The sequence below is a fragment of the Lepisma saccharinum genome, chromosome 23, assembly GCF_977018435.1.
Source record: "Lepisma saccharinum chromosome 23, izLepSacc3.1, whole genome shotgun sequence".
Lineage (NCBI taxonomy): Eukaryota > Metazoa > Arthropoda > Insecta > Zygentoma > Lepismatidae > Lepisma > Lepisma saccharinum.
The window spans coordinates 64,685,978-64,706,510 of NC_139251.1; the positions used below are offsets into that span (position 1 = coordinate 64,685,978).

The 20,533-nt window shown below is 40.6% G+C and overlaps 1 protein-coding gene across 5 annotated transcripts in view; it reads right to left on the reverse strand.

The window, feature by feature from the left end:
- The window catches only part of LOC146005181 (uncharacterized), a 51,519-nt gene that overhangs the window by 5,334 nt on the left and 25,652 nt on the right, over positions 1-20,533 (reverse strand). For 4 of the 5 annotated variants that reach the window (XM_083144217.1, XM_083144216.1, XM_083144219.1 and 1 more), the window contains 5 exons: positions 18,033-18,071; positions 15,143-15,187; positions 11,992-12,033; positions 7,125-7,157; positions 2,356-2,397 (listed from right to left, as the gene is read on the reverse strand). In XM_083144217.1, the coding sequence (XP_083000343.1) occupies positions 2,356-2,397; positions 7,125-7,157; positions 11,992-12,033; positions 15,143-15,187; positions 18,033-18,071 (201 nt within the window). Of the gene's footprint in view, positions 1-2,300; positions 2,398-7,124; positions 7,158-11,991; positions 12,034-15,142; positions 15,188-18,032; positions 18,072-20,533 lie in introns of all 5 variants that reach the window. The other variant, XR_014443988.1, reaches the window with a different exon arrangement.

Consider the following 20,533-nt stretch of genomic DNA (forward strand, 5'->3'; position numbering starts at 1 on the left):
CATATTTAGACCATCTCGTCTAATAGTTAATGTTTTTTCTTAAATTACTTTTCTGTGCTTGATGTAAGTGAAATTAGGATTTTGGACATTAACATTAAAACCAAAAAGGGCGCTTACAGATTTTTTTCTCAGGTGGACAGAGTAATATTTTATTTTTTGGAGCATCCCTTCATAAATTTCATCATATTATCACTCATCCTCATCGTCGCGATTACCACAAGGTGGAGGAGAAGCGACGCTAAATAAAGTAAATTAAATTGAATTAAACCCAGGCGACACAATGCATGCTATTCAGAAAACGGCCCAGTTCGAGTGACACGCAAGCGACAAGCAATACCTGCAGCGTCGTACGAAAGATTTTATTCATTTCTGAAGTTTCGTTTCATTTTCGTTTTTCCAATTCCTTCCAGTAAATATTTTAGTTGTCTTTTGTTGCCCTTCTGTGTCTCTTAGGTTTGAATGCTCCCTTAATTCAGCAAACAACGAAACCTTTTATGATCTTTAAATATCGCAGCTCATAACAAATATGGCTAAAGGGTAGGTATATGGTGTTTCATTTGCTCTCGGCCCCTGATTTTCGCTTATAAAAATCAAACTATTGGTCATAATTAGGACTCGAAAGTTGAAGACCTACAAATTGCCAAAAAAGACTTTAAAATATAAAAAAAGGACCTAGAAACTAAAAAAAAGGCCTTATAAATGTGATCCAATTTAATAACAACAGTTTTAATTACTTATTTAATGAATATGTGCGGCACCTCCTTATCTGACTTGAGATCTATGCAGGGGCGTGCTGTCTGGTCGTATACACCGTGCTGAAAGCTTCAAAAGGAGAAAGTTGCCACTTACAGCGCGACCTTCCAGACAAGTTAGGGGTTAAAGGACCTTGTACCGTACCTGCTTCAGTGGTCCAAAAATGTTTGTCTCTTGTTTCACGGATGGTTCAAATATATATATTTTCTTTACTACAGAAAGGCTGTTTAAGAAGTGATGAACTGATGATGATTCGAATTGAGAATGGACAGTAAAAACGTAGTCGAAAGAAGGTGAAGTTGCAAAAAAAAGCCGTTAAGACCTAAAAAAGGCTAAAAAAAGGACCCATAAGTCAAAAAACGCCGAAAAAGGCAAAAAAAGGACAAATAAAACCCACCTTTTTCTGACCTACAATGACCCAAAATGAACATATATTATGTTGGGCCTCTACTCTTACGGTGAGCGCCCTACAAGCTGACAAGGGAAGTGGGGAGCGGAGAAGCGACCAATCCAGCGCGATAAGAAACGCAGCAGCCAGTAGAACGAGGTTCACGTAGTACCTTTTTCCACCGTGTCGTGTCTCTCGGCGCCACCCCCGTTGTCTGGTTGGTCTGTGGCGTAATCCCCGCTCCCCACTTCCCTTGACAGAACTAGGACCGGCCGCCGCAAGAGTGGAAAAGACCTTTAGTCATTATATAATGAAATTTGCTACGGACATACCTTGGTGCATGAGAAGCATGGTGACGTCATTTTAGATGGCGCCACAGTCTCTCTAGTCCTTGCGTGGACATTTGCGTGCGTTTGGGCGATTCTGCCATTAAATGCCAGTCGTTCGGACGTGTGCTTTCAGTCTGAGTTCTTGGGCCTGCTGTTCGTGTTTGTTCGGGTTCGGTTAAAAGTTTGTGCTTGCAATCGGTGGTTCGTGATTATAGTACAACCAACGGCAAAAGTAATAGTATGCCAATTTTCCACCATTACTTTCATTCGATCTGTATTACACAATGTGATGATAATGAATTGAAATAATGACGTCAATAAGCAGAGGACAATGCCTGCTTCGAACCAACATAGTTTAATTCCTTAAAACAACATACGTAGAATGTAGAATAAAAGAAATAATGAGAACAGCGGTGGACAATTTGCTTACCATTATCTTTACCGTTGACTGTACAGCAACAGAGCAGTACAGTATGAGTTGGTACTCAGTGGAACTGCGTGTGTTTATCGATCGCACGTACTGGAAAACGGAGTACATAAACACGAACCAATATCAGGCGCGTCACAACAGCAGAGCCAAGAACTCAGACTGAAAGCACACGTCCGTACGTTTAGTATTTAACGGCAGACGCACGCGCATGCCCTCACAAGGACTAGAGAGAATGTGGCGCCATCTCCAATGACGTCACCATGCTTCTCATGCACCAAGGTATGTCCGCAGAAAATTTCATTATATTACGACCAATAGTTTGATTTTTATAAGCGAAAATCAGGGGTCGAGAGTGAATGAAACACCCTACATATGAAAGTGCTTATCAACATTTACCTGCCTTTTAGTTATTACGTACTACATTTGGTAATCTGGAAGCTTACGTCATTGCTTACATTTCTCTTTCCTTGCTGCGTCTAGGGCTTCGGACAGCGACACTGAAAGTAGGAGAATCAATAGGGTAATAGAGTACTAGAGTAGTAGGGCATTTTATATGCGAGGTTGTTCGGTCGAATCGGAGGAGGTTTGAAAGGAGTTGGACAGGAACAACATTTTCATGAAGAAGATTCTCTCACTACGAACTTGTTCATCTCCACATCTCTTGTCTTTTCTAAATTTACAGACTGCATATCAGCGTCGTTTGCAGAATGACTTCAATTCTTTATACAAAATCGTCAATGGCAAAATTCGCTGCAACACACTCCTTGAGGAGTTCCACTTCCGAGTGTCTATGCGCACAACACGTGACATTAGCTTATTTCTCACAGAAAAACGTAGACTAGAAATTCAAAAAAGATCTCTCTTCTACAGACTTCCCACACAATATGATGACCACCCATCAAGTGTTAATGTTCCTTCCTTGGAGTATGGCTTTCGGTCTTTCATCAGAAGAAATGCTTGTAAATAATATCAAAGAGTGTAATCCTTTACTTATATTTTGTTAATTTGCTACTGATTTTTGTGATATTTTGATTTTTTCTAATTTCTTTTTCATTCTTGACAATTTCAGTGTAATATCAACTGCGCTGTATCTGGAAATTTCCCAATAAGTAAAAACTAGAATCCGCGAAAATGTCTCGTTTTTCGTTATTGGTTTAGACATGTTCTTTATTATAGTAATAATTGCTAATACGTATCATTTAATCTATAAGTACAGGGTCCGTTCTGAAAGTATCCGAACTGTCCGCAGCGCGGCGCGAGAATCGGTCGAGGGTTCTGGTAAGCTGCGCCAGGTGGCAGTGGGGACCGTAACCTTTAAAACAAGGCCTCGCTCAGTTGCCTGCGAGCAGTAGTTGAGGTGCAATCGCTCGTGTTGCGTACACGGAAAAAAACGTCACGTCGAGATTTTGCAGTTGGTGGATTTGGTGAAAGTGGAGCGCACTTTGGAACAGCGCTACGCTGTGAAATTTTGTGTTAAATTGAAAAAAAAAAACTTTACGAAGACTGTAACCATGCTACGGGAGGCTTACGGCGAGGAAGTGATGTCCCGCACGCAAGTTTACACATGGCACACGGTGTTCAAGGAAGGACGAGAGGTGGTCGAGGACGAACAACGCTCAGGGAGGAAAATGTGGCCAGTGTAAAAGCTCTGATAGACAAAGACAGGCGTTTAAGTCTCCAGATGATTGCAGAGGAGGTGGTACTGGCGAAATCGCAAGTTTTTGAAATTATTACCCAAAACTTGAACATGCGCAAAATCTGTGCAAAAATGGTTCCGAAGATTTTGACGGACGATCAAATGCAGTGTCGTGTGCGAATTGCCCGCGAAATTATGGAACGTGTGGACGGTGACGAAACGTTTCTCGACCGAGTGATAACCGGGGATGAAACCTGGCTATTCGAGTATGACCCCCCGAAAGCAAGAGACAAAGTTCAGAATGGCACACCCCCGCGTCCCCTCGTCAAAAGAAGGCCCGGATGTCAAAATCAAAGGTGATGACAATGCTCCTTGTCTTTTTCGACGCGAAGGGGGTCGTGCACAAAAGGTTTGTACCTGCTGGGACCTCCGCGAATGCAGCTTACTACAAAACAGTGCTTCAGCGTCTCCGACAGAGGGTCCAGCGCGTCTGGAGACACATCGCCGACACATCGCCGACAGGTGTGTGCTTCACAACGACAACGCACCGGCTCACACAGCGCTGTTGGTAGGCGAGTTTTTGACCAACGTACGCGTGGCAACGCCGCCTCATCCCCCTTACAGACCGGACTTCGCACCGGCCCACTTCTTTTTGTTTTCCAAGGTCAAAAGGGTGCTCAAGGGGAAGCGGTTTGCGTCAATTGAAGAGGTTCAAGCTGCCACGACCGCAGCATTAAAGAGGGTGTCAGTCAAGGACTTCCAGGACTGCTGTGAACAGTGGAAAAGTCGCTATACTCGCTGTATTGAGGCTGAAGGTGCCTACATTGAATAATATTGACAGCAGTTGTAATTGTCATCAATAAATTGTTTGCAAATAAATAAGTTCGGATACTTTGAGAACGGACCGTGTATAATATTTTCTAAACATGAAATTATCATAGCTGTTCAGTGGTACTATTAGGAGGAAAACTGAAGGAAATTTGAAAATCTTGTTAATTTGCGGAACACGGTACCATTCGAATACTTTTGAGAATTGAATGTAAACAAAAAGCACTGAGCTGTATACAGTGTGACAACCTTTGTCTGTAAGCGACTGTGTTGCTGATCGTTGGGTCGGGTGAGGGAAGGGGTGTATCGGTGAGGTGAATATTTTCAATTACTTTGGACCAAAATATTGCAACATTGCAACTGCATTTGTGTTTTCCTTCACCAATTTCACCACATAATCACTCATCCTCATCGTGGCGATTAGACAAACGAGTCATAAAAGCAACGTAAAATAACATAATCAAACAACTCCACAGCATTTCGGATCTTCTCTTTGTTCCACACTTTCGGATTTGTCACTCCCTTAAAAAAATCCTGGCTACGGGCCTGCCTGCACTATTTATTTATTTATTTATTTATTTATTTATTTCGTCTTCTTTTACATGGTGAGGTTATGGCTGTGGAGCCTTTTCTTCCACTTGACCATGTTTACAAAAAAAAATTGAATGTGAAATAATTAAAATATTGAAAAAAAAGAAAGAAAAATATATGAAAATTACAGAGAAATAAAAAATACAAAGAAAAAAATACATATAAGAATGGTAATCTAACCTATAGATACGGGCACACACACTCACACTCACACACTCACACTCACATATACATATTTTTGCCCTTACACACGTACAAGCAAATACATAACACTACGCTACTTAAGCACAGTCCAACATTGCACTTACTTAAACACAGTCCAAAACGGAATACTTTGACGATAATTCAACTAAACTATTACGTTAAATCATTTTTGTGCCTTACGACAAGTGGGGGCGCTTGCCCCCAAAAATTGAGCTTTGTTCAAATTTACAAGTTAAGGATACTTCTGTTAACATCCTAAGACCTGACGAGCTAAGTAATAAATAATAATTATTATTGTTTTGCAAATGTAACAGTTATTTAGCAAATATTCTTGGACACTATTTTTATGGGATGAAAAACTTTTCGTTTCTGCCGCCCAAAAAGATAGCCTCAAGTTCGTACCTGTCTCCCCTCCCCCAAGTTAAGTCCCAAGTTACGCCCATGGAATAGCTTAGGGTGTAGTTTACTGTCATACAAGAAACCATTAACAAAACTCCATGACGAAACAACCCTCTGACGGCGAGACATCCTGTCCCATCGCCGCTGTTTTCTGACTATCGAGGCTGGAGCCTGGTACTTCTTCTTTTCAAGTAGCTGCCCGATTGTCCTCGGAGCATGCACAGGGAATCGAACCTGGGACTGGTCGCACAGAAGTCGAGATATAAATAAGCATGCAACGTTCAGGCTAATGAGCAGGGAACGGATACATGTGCTAAATATGTAAATACATATTTCGTTATTTTCACCAAAGTATAGAGTTAAATATGGACTTAAAATTGTAAAAAAATACCTTTTAATAATATAAGATACTAGACGAGCTACAGAAAATACAGTACGCTTACATTGGCATTAAATGTTAAACAACACATATTGTTTTTCATTTACTGTTTCCGAAACAATGAATAACAAAATTTCGTTGTAAGTTTTCGAACTTAATTTCCTTCAATTGTCTCTTAAGATGGGTTTATATTGACTACAACTGCCCTCAGTATGCATGGGAGTGTATTTCAAATATGACAGTTATTTGCAAGAATTTCACCCAACTCCTTCGGTCACACGAGGACATGTAGGTAATTATTGCGCGAATATGGAGTATATGGTGAGAAATGTTCGGAAATATGGAAATAATATGTAAAAATCACTAAAATATGTCAAATATGAGCCAAAACGTAATATATGTAAATTTGGAAAATAAAAATTAATTTTTCGAGTCTACATACAATGATGATCAAAGATAATTCAAAATATAACTGATTTCAGCTTCAAACATAAATATGGATTTTCATCCATTTCCTACTAATGACAATAATGTGTGATCCAAATAAGATAGGGGCTTTCAAAATCTTTTAGTGTATTTTATGTCCTAATGTGTAATTTTTCGTAGTGTTTCATTATTATTATATACTATGTTGGATCGGGGTTCATATCCCTTGTAGTGTGCCAAGATGGTACTTAGGAGGTTGATCTCGTTCAAACTGCAGGTGATGTGACCAGCACCACGCTCCGGTCTCCAGAAACTAAAAGGTTAGAGGCTGGATGAGCCCGGGAGCGGGCACATACTGCATGCAAGGGCATCCCATCCAAGATCTAGTCTCGAACCGGAGTCCCCTGCGTGGTAGTGAGATGCCTTACAGATCTGAACGCCTCGGCTATTCACTTGCAGAACTCTTGTCTGGTATTACGGCGGGCGGCGAGGGAAGTGGGGAGTGGGGATAACGCAGCAGACCAACCAGACAACAGCGGTGGCGCCGAGAGTTACAACGTCGCGGGAGAAAGTGCTGCGCGCACCTCGTTCTACGGGTTGCTGCGTTTCTTGTCACCCTGGATTGGTCGCTTCCCCGCTCCGCACTTCTCCTGGCAGTATGTAGGGCGCCCACCGTAAGACCGGACAAGAGCAATAGTGTATATATAGTAAATAATGGTATAAGTTAGTACATTAAGGTATGCTAAAAACAAAATACTCACTTCCCAAGTATTTACTCATTGTGGGTTTACCAGCTGTAATGAACAATGCACAATTAATTAATTAACATTGTGGTAATTGCGAACATACAGGGTGCAAATAACGGGGTGCCAATGATGTCCTTCAGTAACCGTAGAAATGAAAGGAAATTTTTGTACCTGCTGAAGAAGGTGTGCGCCCATCCAGGCATAACTCATCCTCATCGGCGCGATTAGACAACAGTGGAAGAAAAGCGACGTGAACTATCCTAACTCAATCAATGAATCAAACCGTATTTAATTGATTGATTGATTTCCTTTATTTTACTTCGCTTATCTGCCACTTTTTGCTAATTGCGAAGATGGGGATAAGTGATGATATGATGAAATTGATGAATGGATGCGCACAAACATCCAGGCCGGTATTCGAACCCGGGACCCGTGGCGTCGCAGCGTAGCGCAATGTGCTAACCACTCCGCCACGGGGGCCGGCAAAAAAAAACTAATTTCAACAAATCAGTTTTGTGTGTGTAATTTATGATATTCCAATCTGCCAATGTTGTCCTTTTCCCAGGTACTGAAAGTTGACAGACAGGCGGACAGCAGTGCCGCATAAGAGTTCGCAGGCAACATAGGCAATAATTGCTGTAATAATAATTATTATCTATGTATTACATTAATAGAGTTTTAATTAAGCCATATGCTATAAACTTATACCAGCTATTTAGGAAATTCTTGGTATCTTAGGCGAACTTAGGGCGACCATAATATTTTGACCCAAAAACGGGACATCCCAAGGAGGGCAGTTTATGACCAATCAGCATTGGGCATACATGCCCACACACAAATAACCACAGGCCAACCTAAGTACAAGGGCCATTAGGTTGGCATCAGGGAAAGCTTGTGAGAGCTATTTTCCCAGAGACTTATACCCCCCACCCCCAATTAGAATCATGGGTCATGTTTACCAACCAGTTGTCACTCATGGGAGGGGTAGAAATGCTTTATTTATAAAGAACCAACCATTGTTAGGCTAACAGTAGCCATTTTGGAGAATAAAAACCATGTGCCCCAAATCACATGTTTACTAAATCTTTTATTCTTTACTGAAAATCAGAGATAACACTCACCCATAGGTAAAATAATGCCTAATTTATTAAAAGTAAACTCATTTGCAATTATCTGACATAATTAAGCCAGAAAAGGTGAAAAAACACTTTTGTTTACACTTTTTAAGCAATTGATAACTCTGCCATCTGGTGGGAGAAAGTGGCACTTCTCCTACAGACAAGGAAAGATCTCAAAGGACTCCAGTTGGCCAATGAGAAGCCTTCAAGGCTGTGACGCCACAGAGGAGACTTTCAGATGGCCTATTGTGTTCTGAGCTTGCTATTCAAGCTCACTTGTATTACAGACCCACCTGGGAGCAGGTCACCTGGAAGTTGCTGGTAAAATCCAGTGTGTGAATGGCCACCTGTGCCAGCAACAAAGGATACATAAAGGGAAAAGGGATCTAAGGTCCTGTTACAATAAACACAGGCCTAAGTGTGCGTGACCAAGTGGGATATTGTGTACACAACTGCATTTGAGGATCCCAGTGAAAATTCAGCAAAATAGCGAGTTTTGTGTCCCTCATCCCATGTGGAAATCCAGACCACATGGTCGGCAGAACTGACGCCATAGCAGCATCCATAGGATATCAGAGAATATCCAAGTTGTTCTTAGCCATCCATCCAAGAAAAGCCAGGAAAACTAATTTATCACTCCCCCAAAGCCTTTGTTACAACAAGGAAGCACATAATATCCAATTTTTAGTGTGGTGTACCCCAAAATTGTCCATGTGTCGGGGTGTGGCAATAAAGAGTGAAATAGTGTGCGTACGGCCCCAGGTATGATTGATGTAGTGTGAAAACGGCTGGTATGTAAGTACAAAATCTTTTGTATATCTTTTTTGTGTTATGTACAGTGAAGTGCTCATGTTTGGTGGTATCTATGCCACAAGCGGTGTTCTTTTCAATGAATAAATATGTCGTTCAAAGGTGTCTGACCTTCTATCATTTTAGTGAATCATAAGCCTACTAAGCCCTCCTCTAGTTACTGATTATTAAAGTTAGGCTAAAGTTCGTCTGTTGCTTAACAGATATCTCAGGGGATATCTGTTACTATACGGAACACCACACGTGGAATAGGGTCTGCGTGTGGCCGCGTAAAGCGTGGTTCTCTTTTGTTTTTGCTGTTTTTGATATATTATATATTTAAAGTTAACCTTTAAAACCAACTTTAAATCAACGTAATATAGAAACACCCAAAACCATCCCCTCTTAAGTTTATCCCCCCTCCCGAAAAATCGGTTAGGTCTAATTATATATTTATTGTTATTATTAACGTATTTTAATTATTATTTATTAAAGTATGGGTCACATAAATGATACATGATAAACAACAAATGATTTATGTCAAGATGCAGGAATTTAAATTCTAATTGTAGGTCTCTATTGACACTGCATATACCCTTCTTGGCCAGGCTTATTCATTGCTCTACAAATATCTAACGGAACACACACAATGCAATATCACTCAAGACACGAACTAACTGAAACAGTATACTGCTTTCTGCTCAAACATTCTCGAATACAATGGAACGTTTTGATTGTTATACTTGTAACGGTGTTGACATGACGCTAGAAATTCCATGAACATTTTTTTTTAGCATGGAATGTTTATCAAATTTAGATTTTGTTTTTAAGCTAACTCCTAGATGGGACGACCGGGACAGGCCTCTGGAACAGGTCTGTTCCGGTCAAAACGTGCTAGGCAAAGTACTATATTAGGCCTATTGCTGTATGTTGTAAATAATATGTAGAGTCAATTACCAATGTTACTATACCACGAAGATTTTTTTTTCGTAATCACATAGCTCTGTCTGTCCACCAAGCGTTTGGGTGCTTTGTGCCTTATTTTCCCGTCCTATTGTATACTTTCTACAACTTTTATCCAGTATTTTTCAACATGCGATGTATCCTACGCTCTTTTGTTTCGTTCCCCTGAACGTTCGGGTGGCTTGATACGAAAATGCCTGTTGTCAGTTGAAGAGCATTCAACTGATCGTTGATTCGTGGTTTGTCAGCCGCCAGCTTTAAGTGCGAGTACAATATGGTCGTGTTCTGGTAATTATTTATCCGACAGATGTCAGCACTTCATAAATTTATATATTTAGCTTTCTAGACTTACAAAAGCATTCCTGAAAAAACATAGGATGAGTAAGTTATCTGGAAACATTGTTTGAAAGAACATTTTCACACGCATATGTAAATACAAACTATGTTTTCTTTAAGAGAAATATTTAAGGAGAAACACTTTTGTTGAAAGTTGAGATACCTGTGCCTTTAAAGAAAGTATAAAATAACTGTGCACCTTTCCTTCTTAGTAAAGTCTCAAGTGATGTACTCGTATTTTTGGAAGGTACAAGATATTGAGTGTACCTGATACTGTTATTTTATAATCTGTCGCTTGTGCGTAGCTCTGTAAGGGACCAAAAGCGACAGGCGACATTTCAAACTCTACAGGGGGTTTTCACAAGCGACACGGGCATCTTTTAAGCTTAACGCCCACTGAGACGCGAGGATACGTGACAACAGGTGTGTTGCCGGCGTCTCAGTGGGCAATAGCCTTTAAGATAACCGGCAGACTTCTGGCACGGAAATTCCCGCTTCGGTTCAGCGCGCTTCCCTGTAGTGGGCGTTACACCATTTGATTTCAATACTTTCAGACAACAGAAGTTCTGTTGCCTTTCTGTTGTAGAGCTTCTCCGCGTCTCAGTGGACGTTAAGCTTTATCTGTACTAAAGCATTCACCGTGCATGGGCGACCAACACATGCAGGTGACTGGACGAACGCTGTTGAGAAAACTACCCAGGTCGAGTGACGCGACAAGCGAAATATGCTGCTTGACTTGTCGCTTCGATACGAAAGGTAGTATTTATTTGTGAAGATTCGTTTCCAAGTGACACGTGTCGCTTCGGTCTGAAAGCTCGGTAAGATTACATTTATTACGGACTATGCATCAGAACAGTTGATCAATCAAGGTTTTTATAAAGAGAGCCGCGGTGGTCTAGATGGTAGGGCGTTTGACTGCCACGCGGCCTATTGATTTGAGGCTGGGTGAGCCCCAGAGCCGCTTTATGCGGGGTGGCGGATCTAAGGTCGGAATATTTCCGGCTTTATCCTAGCATAAAGCGGCTCTGGGGCTCACCCAGACTCAAATCAATGGGTATCTGGAGGCAACCCTGGGAGGTAAAGACGACCAGAGCGTGGTACTTTCTATAAATATAAAGGTGTCATATTGTAATCGTTCTTGAGTCTATCAACTTAAAATTATAATCACCATATTCTAAGGTCGTGTCCGAAAGGTGCAAGACCGCACTTCCGCCGAGAATGGTCTCTCATTGCAGTTCATTCTTGAAGCCAACTGAAACTATTTCGAATTGCACTTCGACTGCAGCGCCAAATACGATCAGTAGATAAAACTGAGGACATGTTTTCCCCCGCGTTTTAAACACTTCTTTTCCACCAAACAAATCACATAGCATTTTCAAATGTTCTTATACGTACATTTCCACTCATTGGAAGAACTGCAACCAACATCTTCCTGGCTTTCTACCTCCGCGATTTCAAACAAATGAACAACGAATTCACGAGTCAAGTACTGAAGCCTGCAACGACGCGTGCTCCGCGCTGTGGTCTCGATTACCCGTTTACTTGGCGCTTTCGAAGTGCACTGAGTGACGTCACTTCCGACAAGACCATATTTGAAGTCTTCTCTTTGTACCTTTCGGACACAGCTTACGTTCCGTTCAGCAAACACTAATTACAAAAGTACAAAGGTCACTTACATGCAGCTGCCTTTTCAGTTGTAAACGACATGCGTTCTGACACTGGAAAGAGATATTTATAATTTGTTTATGGTTATATGTGATGTAAATAGTACAAATATGCTGAATGTGACCCAAAAATGTTTAAATATACTCAAGCAAAGATACTCGTATATAGTCACATATGCATAAAAATATCTCACAAATCACCAAAACATTTATTTTCTTCGATTGACAGGTCACTCATAACACCCGCAATACGAAATGAACAACTGCAATTGGCAATACAACCTATCCGACCAAATACAAATAGCAATATATTCTTTGTGATAAGACTTTACTTATCTCTTCATAAGCGTTATCATCTCGTTCCATATCTAAGACAACTAAAAGTTAAAATATACAAAACAGTAATTTTGCCTGTATTATTATATGGATGTGAAACTTGGTCCCTTACATTAAAAGTGGAACATAAATTAAGAATATTTGAAAATAAAATCCTTAGGAAAATATTTGGACATAAAAGGGATGAGGAGACAGGTCAGTGGAGAAGGTTACATAATTTAGAAGTACATAATTTATATTCATGTCCAGATATTATTAGAATCAAAATCAAGATGACTTATGTGGGCAGGCCATGTGGCACGAATAGGAGAGGAAATAAGAGTTTCCAAGATTCTTGTTGGGAAACCTGATGGTAAGAGACCTGTAGGAAGGCCAAGACGAAGATGGAGGGACAACGTTGAGATGGACCTAAAGGAAATCTGTAGGGATGGAAAAGATTGGATTGATATTGCCGAGGATAGGGACAGATGGAAGACTTGTGTTCCTGCAGCCATGAACCTTCGGGTTTAAGAAGGCTAGAGACTTAGCTACTTTGTGGTAAGACAATAATTGTAAAGTGAAACTTTATGTTTCTTGGTTTGGATTTTTACGAAATCAGAAACGCTTCAAAAGTATAATTTTATGTAATTGGATTTTCCTTGCAAATTTATTTTTACATAAATTATCATAATGAGAAGTTCGTTAAAAATACATAACGTTAAACTATGAATATGCCAATGTACGTATTGTGGCCGTGGAGAAAAACTCCAAATTCTTTAATAACACATTTATTACATGGCGCTGTACTGTAAAAAGGTAAAGTGTTCCCCTGTGCTTAGCACCACGCCATGAAGGCGTATAGGGGGTGTGGGGGTAACGCCCCACACTTTCTTGATCCGGTCGTGAGTGGGGGTGATGTGATCAGCATCACGCCCCTGACCGCCTTTACCCCCCAGGGTTTCCCCCAGGTACCCATGTTATTCGACGCTGGGTAGGCGCCGGGGCCGCTTCCACCGTTAGAAAAGTTCCCGGATTTGAACCGGCCGGGGATCGAACCCGGGACCTTTAGCATGGTAGTCAGACGCGTTACCGACTGAGCCACCGCGGCCACCTGGCGCTGTACTGTTTCAATCCCAATTTGATCACGATTGTTGATATTTATAATGTCTCTCTCACTTGACTTGTTAAAACTGAACAAAATGTGAAATCACGGTTAATCTCTGTATGATTGCGATTTACGAATCGCAGTGATTCACTCATAAAACCGTGATTTGACGTCACTAATATGGAATTAACTAGTTCGTGACTCGGTTCTGGCTCTAGGGTCTTAGAAGAGTAACCTACTGCATCGCTCCAGCGTATACAGTGGAATATCATTTTAATGTGACAAGAATCGTAGCATCTCAAATCATACAGGCAAGTAATAAATTTGTCACCTTCCAATTTCAAAATTAGCTGGGAAAATTGTATGTTAAAGGACCACGTGATGCATGACCAAAAATGAAATATTTTTCTTTTTTTGTTGATTTGTTACAGTGTTACATGCTCAGGAAGAAAGACGCTATTTGATAAAAAATTGTACGCAAGGAAAATAATGCAATATTCAAACCAGTATAAATCAAAAACAAAAGAATGATAGAGATTTAAGGTCTCTTTTCCAAAACCTTATTAAGGAACATATTTACGAAATCATCTTCAACTCCAAAATTATGAATCAATATACGAAAATTTGAAACTTTTTCAATGCTCATTTTTTTTTAAAAAAAAAGTGAACAACAGGACATGAGTTTTTCTGGGATAATAGAATATGGGAAGTGGACCATTTGCAACGCCATTTCTGCACTTACTTCTAACGTTATATAGAAAATTATTTGAAAGAAATGAAAAAAATTAATTTTAACCTTTTTTCAGAAAGTATTTCCTCAAAAATACCCACCTCAAAATTTCTGAAAATGTGCAATATATTCTTTGGTTACAGTGCAGTAAGTGCAATCAGACCGGACAATATATTTGTGTGTAACCGAGGAGAACTTTTTCAAAACGTCCTCAAAGTTCCATAATTTTTTGGGTTTGTACCGTAAAATATGTTACACTGGCAACACTGCTCCTGGCATTTTGTACCTGCATACAGGCTCGCTCGCACGCATGCGTGTGTGTAGTCACTACACCCACGCCTTAAAAATTATGCAGTGTAGTGGTAAGGAAGTGCTTAAAATATGGTAATTCCACGCCATTTCAAACAACCCTTGTTGCATAATAATTTTTAAAATACTGTATTAATAATTTAAAAACTTATTTCTATATCCTTCAAGTGTTTAAAATGGACATTTGAGGCTTGCGTGTAGATTTGTCGGCCATTTTTGATTTGTCGCATGCGGTGATTTGATTACGGCCCATTTCGCCTTATCGTGTTTCGCCTTACACACAAAAAATTTACCACCAGGGCATATTATCGACATGAAGAGTCATTATTATTATTGTATTATTAACCTAACCTAACCTAACCGACAGGACAATGGGAGCCAAGGTAGGCAACGTCACAAGCTCTGCGCTCCCATTATGAATTACCCTTCATGTCGATAATATTCCCAGGTGGGAATTTGTTTGTGTGTAAGGCGAAATGGGATGTCCCGTTTCGCCTTACAAAGTTCGTGTCACATAAATCATTTGAAATTCTATTTGGAGAGGTGAAAACGCAATAAGGCGAAACGGGAGGACACGGGTGATTTTACCATTTTCAGACGTTTATGAATATCGCTACAACTTCTGTTGTTTAATCACAGTGAAATCCTCTCCATGCAATACTCTTATAGGGATAAAATGATGACAGACTTCATTTAGATCTTACCTTGCGATATGCTCCTGACTGATTTTACCGCCGCGGCAAGAGAGTCTGAAAAGATTCAATAGGATTACATGGTATTAATTGTATAATTAGTAATAAAACAAAACAGAAATGTGTTACATTCTCGTCACCGGGTTTCAGGTTCAAATCCCAGTTCATGAATACCATTGGAAAATATTCCAAGGGGAGAAAGTTCCGTAAGCGGGACGCGTCGACGTCATGATCAGAAAAAAATAAATAATGGTAGGGTGAATAAAATAATGAGAACATAAGAAGACAATTATTTCATATTCCAGGAGGCAAGTGACCCCCTTGTTAACCCTATTGCAGGTGCTAATATCATGAGTCGTTCATTGATATTTCATCAATTTCGTAATCGTTATTTTCTTTATCGCCGCGATTAGCTAAATTAGGCAGAAAGACCGAGGTTAAATATTAAAAATATGAACTTCATTTGATACTTACTCAACTAAAATTTTAAGAAAATATGTTTAGCCTTTTAGGTGAAAGTACAGTTGACAAGGGAAAGCCACCTGCTAGAATGTTCCAGAACAACTTTCTAATAGTCTGCAGGGGAGTAATGTTTGTGTATATATATCGTCCTGTTTTGTACCTTGTTACATTTGAACTTGGTGCAGACTCTGAAGAAGACCTTGCTAGAAGATTGAAACGTTACGTTTAGTTTATGTTTTATAATAAAATAAATTTCTGCCTTGGTGAGCATATTGAGTTTTTCATATCATGGAAACAAGGCTTAATGGTGTTAAATTTTAAACATGTAGACGTGAATTATTAGAAACAAGAGTCCCGGGTTCGAATCTCGGCCTGGGCATGGTGTTTTTGTGAGTGTTCTTTCATCAATTTTATCAACTCACAAAAGTAGCAGAAAAGCGAAGTAAAATAAGACAAATCAATCATGAATCAATTAGATACAAGATATTATCACTTTTATTGCACTCTGGCTAGCAATCGGTGGAACAAAGCCGCGCATAACGGTAGAGAAAGGGAGCAGGCAGAAGGAGTCACTGTTGTTCTAAACAGCTGGTAGTTACAGCGACGTTTTCCCCTCCATGCACGCACTTCCCCTCTCACGCGTCCATTGGTCGAGCCACTACTTTCGCAGATCACTTGTTTTCGTTCGTTTGCTCCAGAGATTCCTGAGACAGAGTCTAGTTCCTATTTTTCTTATTGTTACGTCGCCTATCTACATATTTGGGCCAATCGTGTCGATGAGGATGAATGATGAGGAAAGCTTCCCCGATGGCGTAGTGGTAACGTCTCCAACTTCCAATCAAGGTGTCCCAAATTCGATACCCGGTGCAGGCACATAGATCTTCGGATTCCACTTTAAACTATAGGCCAAATCCCGATTAGCATATTTGTGTACAAAAATTGACTTGAAAAAAAAAAAACCTCCAAAAATTGATAGATTTAGACATCAGAAGGAACACTCTAGGAATAGGAAATATTTATCTTATTTTCTCTCTCTTTTCCTTGTTTCTTTATTTCTCTTCTCTGTCTGCGTGAGTCTCTTTTTCTTCTTTCTTTGTGTTTTACTTCTTTATACACTATATAACCAAATGTCCCGGATACCCAGTCCTGTTCATTCCAAATACACCAGCTAGGTAACTAATAAGATATCGGATCTCCCTTCGCTATTATTACAGCATTTACTCTTCGGGGTAGGCTTTCCACTAAGTTCTGGAATATTGCTGGTGGATTTTTTTGCATTCTTTCTATAGAATACGCGACAAAACGTATCATCAACAAAACGTATCCGCGACAAAACGTACCATCGACAAAACGTATCCGCGGCAAAACGTACCAGCGACAAAACGTATCCGCAACAAAACGTACCAGCGACAAAACGTATCCGCAACAAAACGTACCAGCGACAAAACGTACCTACCACCTGGGCGGCTACCTGCGAAGGGTCTTGTAATGAGTCTTAAAATATTTGCGATGCGACACAACGTACCACTTGATGGGACGGCATCAAAAATCATTTACCAAAATTACGATTTTCTAGTTTTCCTGATTTCCATCACACTTTATCCAGACTTTGAACAGTTCCACACTGTTATTGGAATTTCCGCGTTTTGCAACCAACTATTCACAAAGTAATCAAAGAAAAGAGTTAGCTTCGCTAATTCTGGGTCTTGAGAGTGAATTTCCAGCCATCCATCATAAACTTCCTCCGTTTTTAATTAAGAAGGACAGAGTAGCACACACTCGTATATGCAAACACATTTCCTCATTCTCTCGATACTCGACCGAACCTAACCTAACCTAACCTAACCTAAGAGATGAAAGTCGTAATAACTAATGAGGTAAAACGAATAACCTAACTGGGTGCTGGATAGCGCACCGTGTTGTAATGTCTGACATGTCAAGGGCAAGTTCAAGCGTTTTCCTTCAAGTGGTACGTTTTGCCGCGGAGTAAATATTTTGAAGTTATTGGTGGATCCTTCACAGGTAGCTGTTTATCTTGGTGGTACGTTTCGTTGCGAAAACCCAAGTGCTACGTTTTGTCGTTGGTACGTTTTATCGGGACACCCTTTCTGTAGCCTCGGTAATAGTTCATGGATGGTTTTCGGTCGAAGTCCACCTGATTGTCCTCAAACCACAATGCAAAAGACTCTGATTTATGGGCAGGGGTATTATCGTGCTGATAGAGAAAAGGGCCCATTCCAAACTGTTGCCATAGTATTGTCTAGAATGTCCTAACGAACACCACTGTTGGCCCGAGCCCAAGCCATGACACTACCCTCACGTTCACTTGGGTGCCCGCTGACTATTGGCTATTTAGTGTATTTCCTTCACGGTGTCTTGCCTCTTAATTAATGTGTGTGCATTAAATAATAAAATACCTTCAACAGTATATGACACTTACTTCCTTCATCTTTGTCATGTCCAACGCCCTCATTCGGTGCTATAAAGAAAAACATATGCAGCATGAGTATGTTATGTGAAGCAATAACTAGTGTTGCCATCTTAGTAGGCGAGAGTGTGCATCATTCGTCTCCCAGTCTTTCCACCAAGAGTTCTTAGTTCGAGTCTCTTGAGGGTTTGGATGTTTTTTAGGGATAAACCGATACTCGTACCGGTTACCGATACTTTGAAAATTGCAATAAATAAAAGCTGTTTAAAATATTGATCCATATTAGTGCCTTAATATTAATCTCCAATTATATGCATCAAACTACCAAGAAATTTGCTCCAGAATATTCAAGAATTACAGTATGCGCAAAAATATACAGTACTGAAATGAAAAGATGAACAAAAGTATAAGACATGTTACAATATAGTGACTGGTCTATGTGCAACCCAAATAACAATCGTGCCTTTTGGGTTGCATAACTGCCAGGAAACCTAAGGTTAGGTTAGGACATGTGGAGTGGACGATTGTCATTTGGGTTGCATATAGACCAGTCACCTTTTTCAAACTCGGTCCACCTTCACGACCGTCTCCGTCGAGAGACCCATTTCCAACAACAACTGCACAACACAACTTCCTTTTCACTACTGCGAACACGTGCAGCTGGAGCTATGCCCCGTCGACAAACGCAACCACGTGTTCGAGATGCGCGAGTTTCAGTACTGCATATTTTGGCGCATACCGTACATCAAAATGTTAACATAGATGCTATGTAACCACAACAACCAGTTTTTCATGCAAAATGGGTGCAGAATAAAAAGAAACTCTGAATTTTGCATAATTTCCAGCATAATTAGACTCTGCGAATGTGTCGAGTGGCATTTTTGCAGACCTCGTGAAAGACCAAAATACCAAAAAACAAAAAAGTATCGCCTGGTATCGGTAAATCAATCGCAACCGTTACTTTCGGATAACGATACCACTGGCATCGACCGATACATGGATTTGTACAGTCATGGAAGAAGATACCTCCCCCACAGAGTATATATACGAGTAGTCTTGTGGGGGAAATATTTCTTTCCACGACCCTACATTCACCACTTTCATCGTCACGATTAAGTCAAGGGCAACGCAAAATGAGCAAAATTGAACAAAACAAAATATGATCCTTGTTAAGGTTGTATTCTGGTGTAACAATTTCGAAATAATTAGCGGAAATGACCGTTCTTGTCACACGAACTCATAATTAGTGAGTGTAAGGTAAGCTGAAATTCTTGGGAAATATACACAGAGCATCTGTGTATACCAAATCACATGTGATAAAATGAAGTAAATATTAGGCCTATACCAAACTTCAACAAAGATAATAACTTTTGGACGCCCTGTACATTCCCGATAACCAAAGGGGTACAATCTACCTCATTACATAAACAGTACCTTCATTTGATTCTTGTGCCAGTCAAATGCTTGCCCGTGTAGCGGCCGGAATCTCGTCACTTGCCGGGGAAATAGAATAACTCATATATTTTGATAATAGTTGTCCTAACTTGATCCATAAATTGTGAGTCTACGCTACGTGAATTTTCAAGATCAAATGCATTTTTCCAGGACTTGTAGCCGGGAAACAATCAGGCAAACAGATAAACATTGTTGAGAATAGTCGTTTGTCGCAATGAGCTATAACATTGTTATATGTATGTATGCTGTGAAAGTTTGTGCAGGGACACGCTATATACAGGTAAATCAAAAACTAAAGGCAATTTTGTGTTTTCGCAGGAATAAACGAAGACTGGGTGTATGTGACGTCACCACGTGTATACTTGGAGTGAAGTGGAAGTAGGAGTATCCATCACTGCTCCATTCAGTCGAGTATCGCGGAGCAAAAAGGTCACCCGTATGGACGCACCACTCCACAATGCACCATCGAGGAACAGAGCGTCGTAGTGCGCTTACTGTGCTCGGAGGGAGTCAAACCGGCTGACATCCACCGTCGGCTGTTAGCGCAGTATGGAGCAAGCACCATGACTCAACGAAAGGTGTATGAGTGGGTGGACCGCTTTAAAGAGGGACGCACAAGCGTAACGGACGAAATTCGAAGTGGACGCCCAAAAACTTCCCGCACAGAAGTAAACGTCCAGCGGGTGGATACCATTATGACGATCGAAGAATCACAATAGCACAAGTGGTGGAACTCTTGGACATCAGGTTCGGATCAGGATATGCAATAGTGCATTATGAATTAGGGTACCATAAAGCTTGTGCGAGGTGGGTACCCAAGGACCTCACAGCTGCGCATCAGCAGCAGCGAGCCACAGTGGCTACCCAGTTTCTCCAACTCTATGAAGCCGATCCGAGTATCTTGGAACGAATCGTGACAGGAGACGAAACATGGGTTCACCACTACGAACCATAGAGTAAGCGGCAAAGCCTGGAATGGAAACATCCGTCGTCCCCTGTACGCAAGAAATTCAAACAACAGCCGTTCTCTAGGAAATTGATGCTACGCTGTTTTGGGA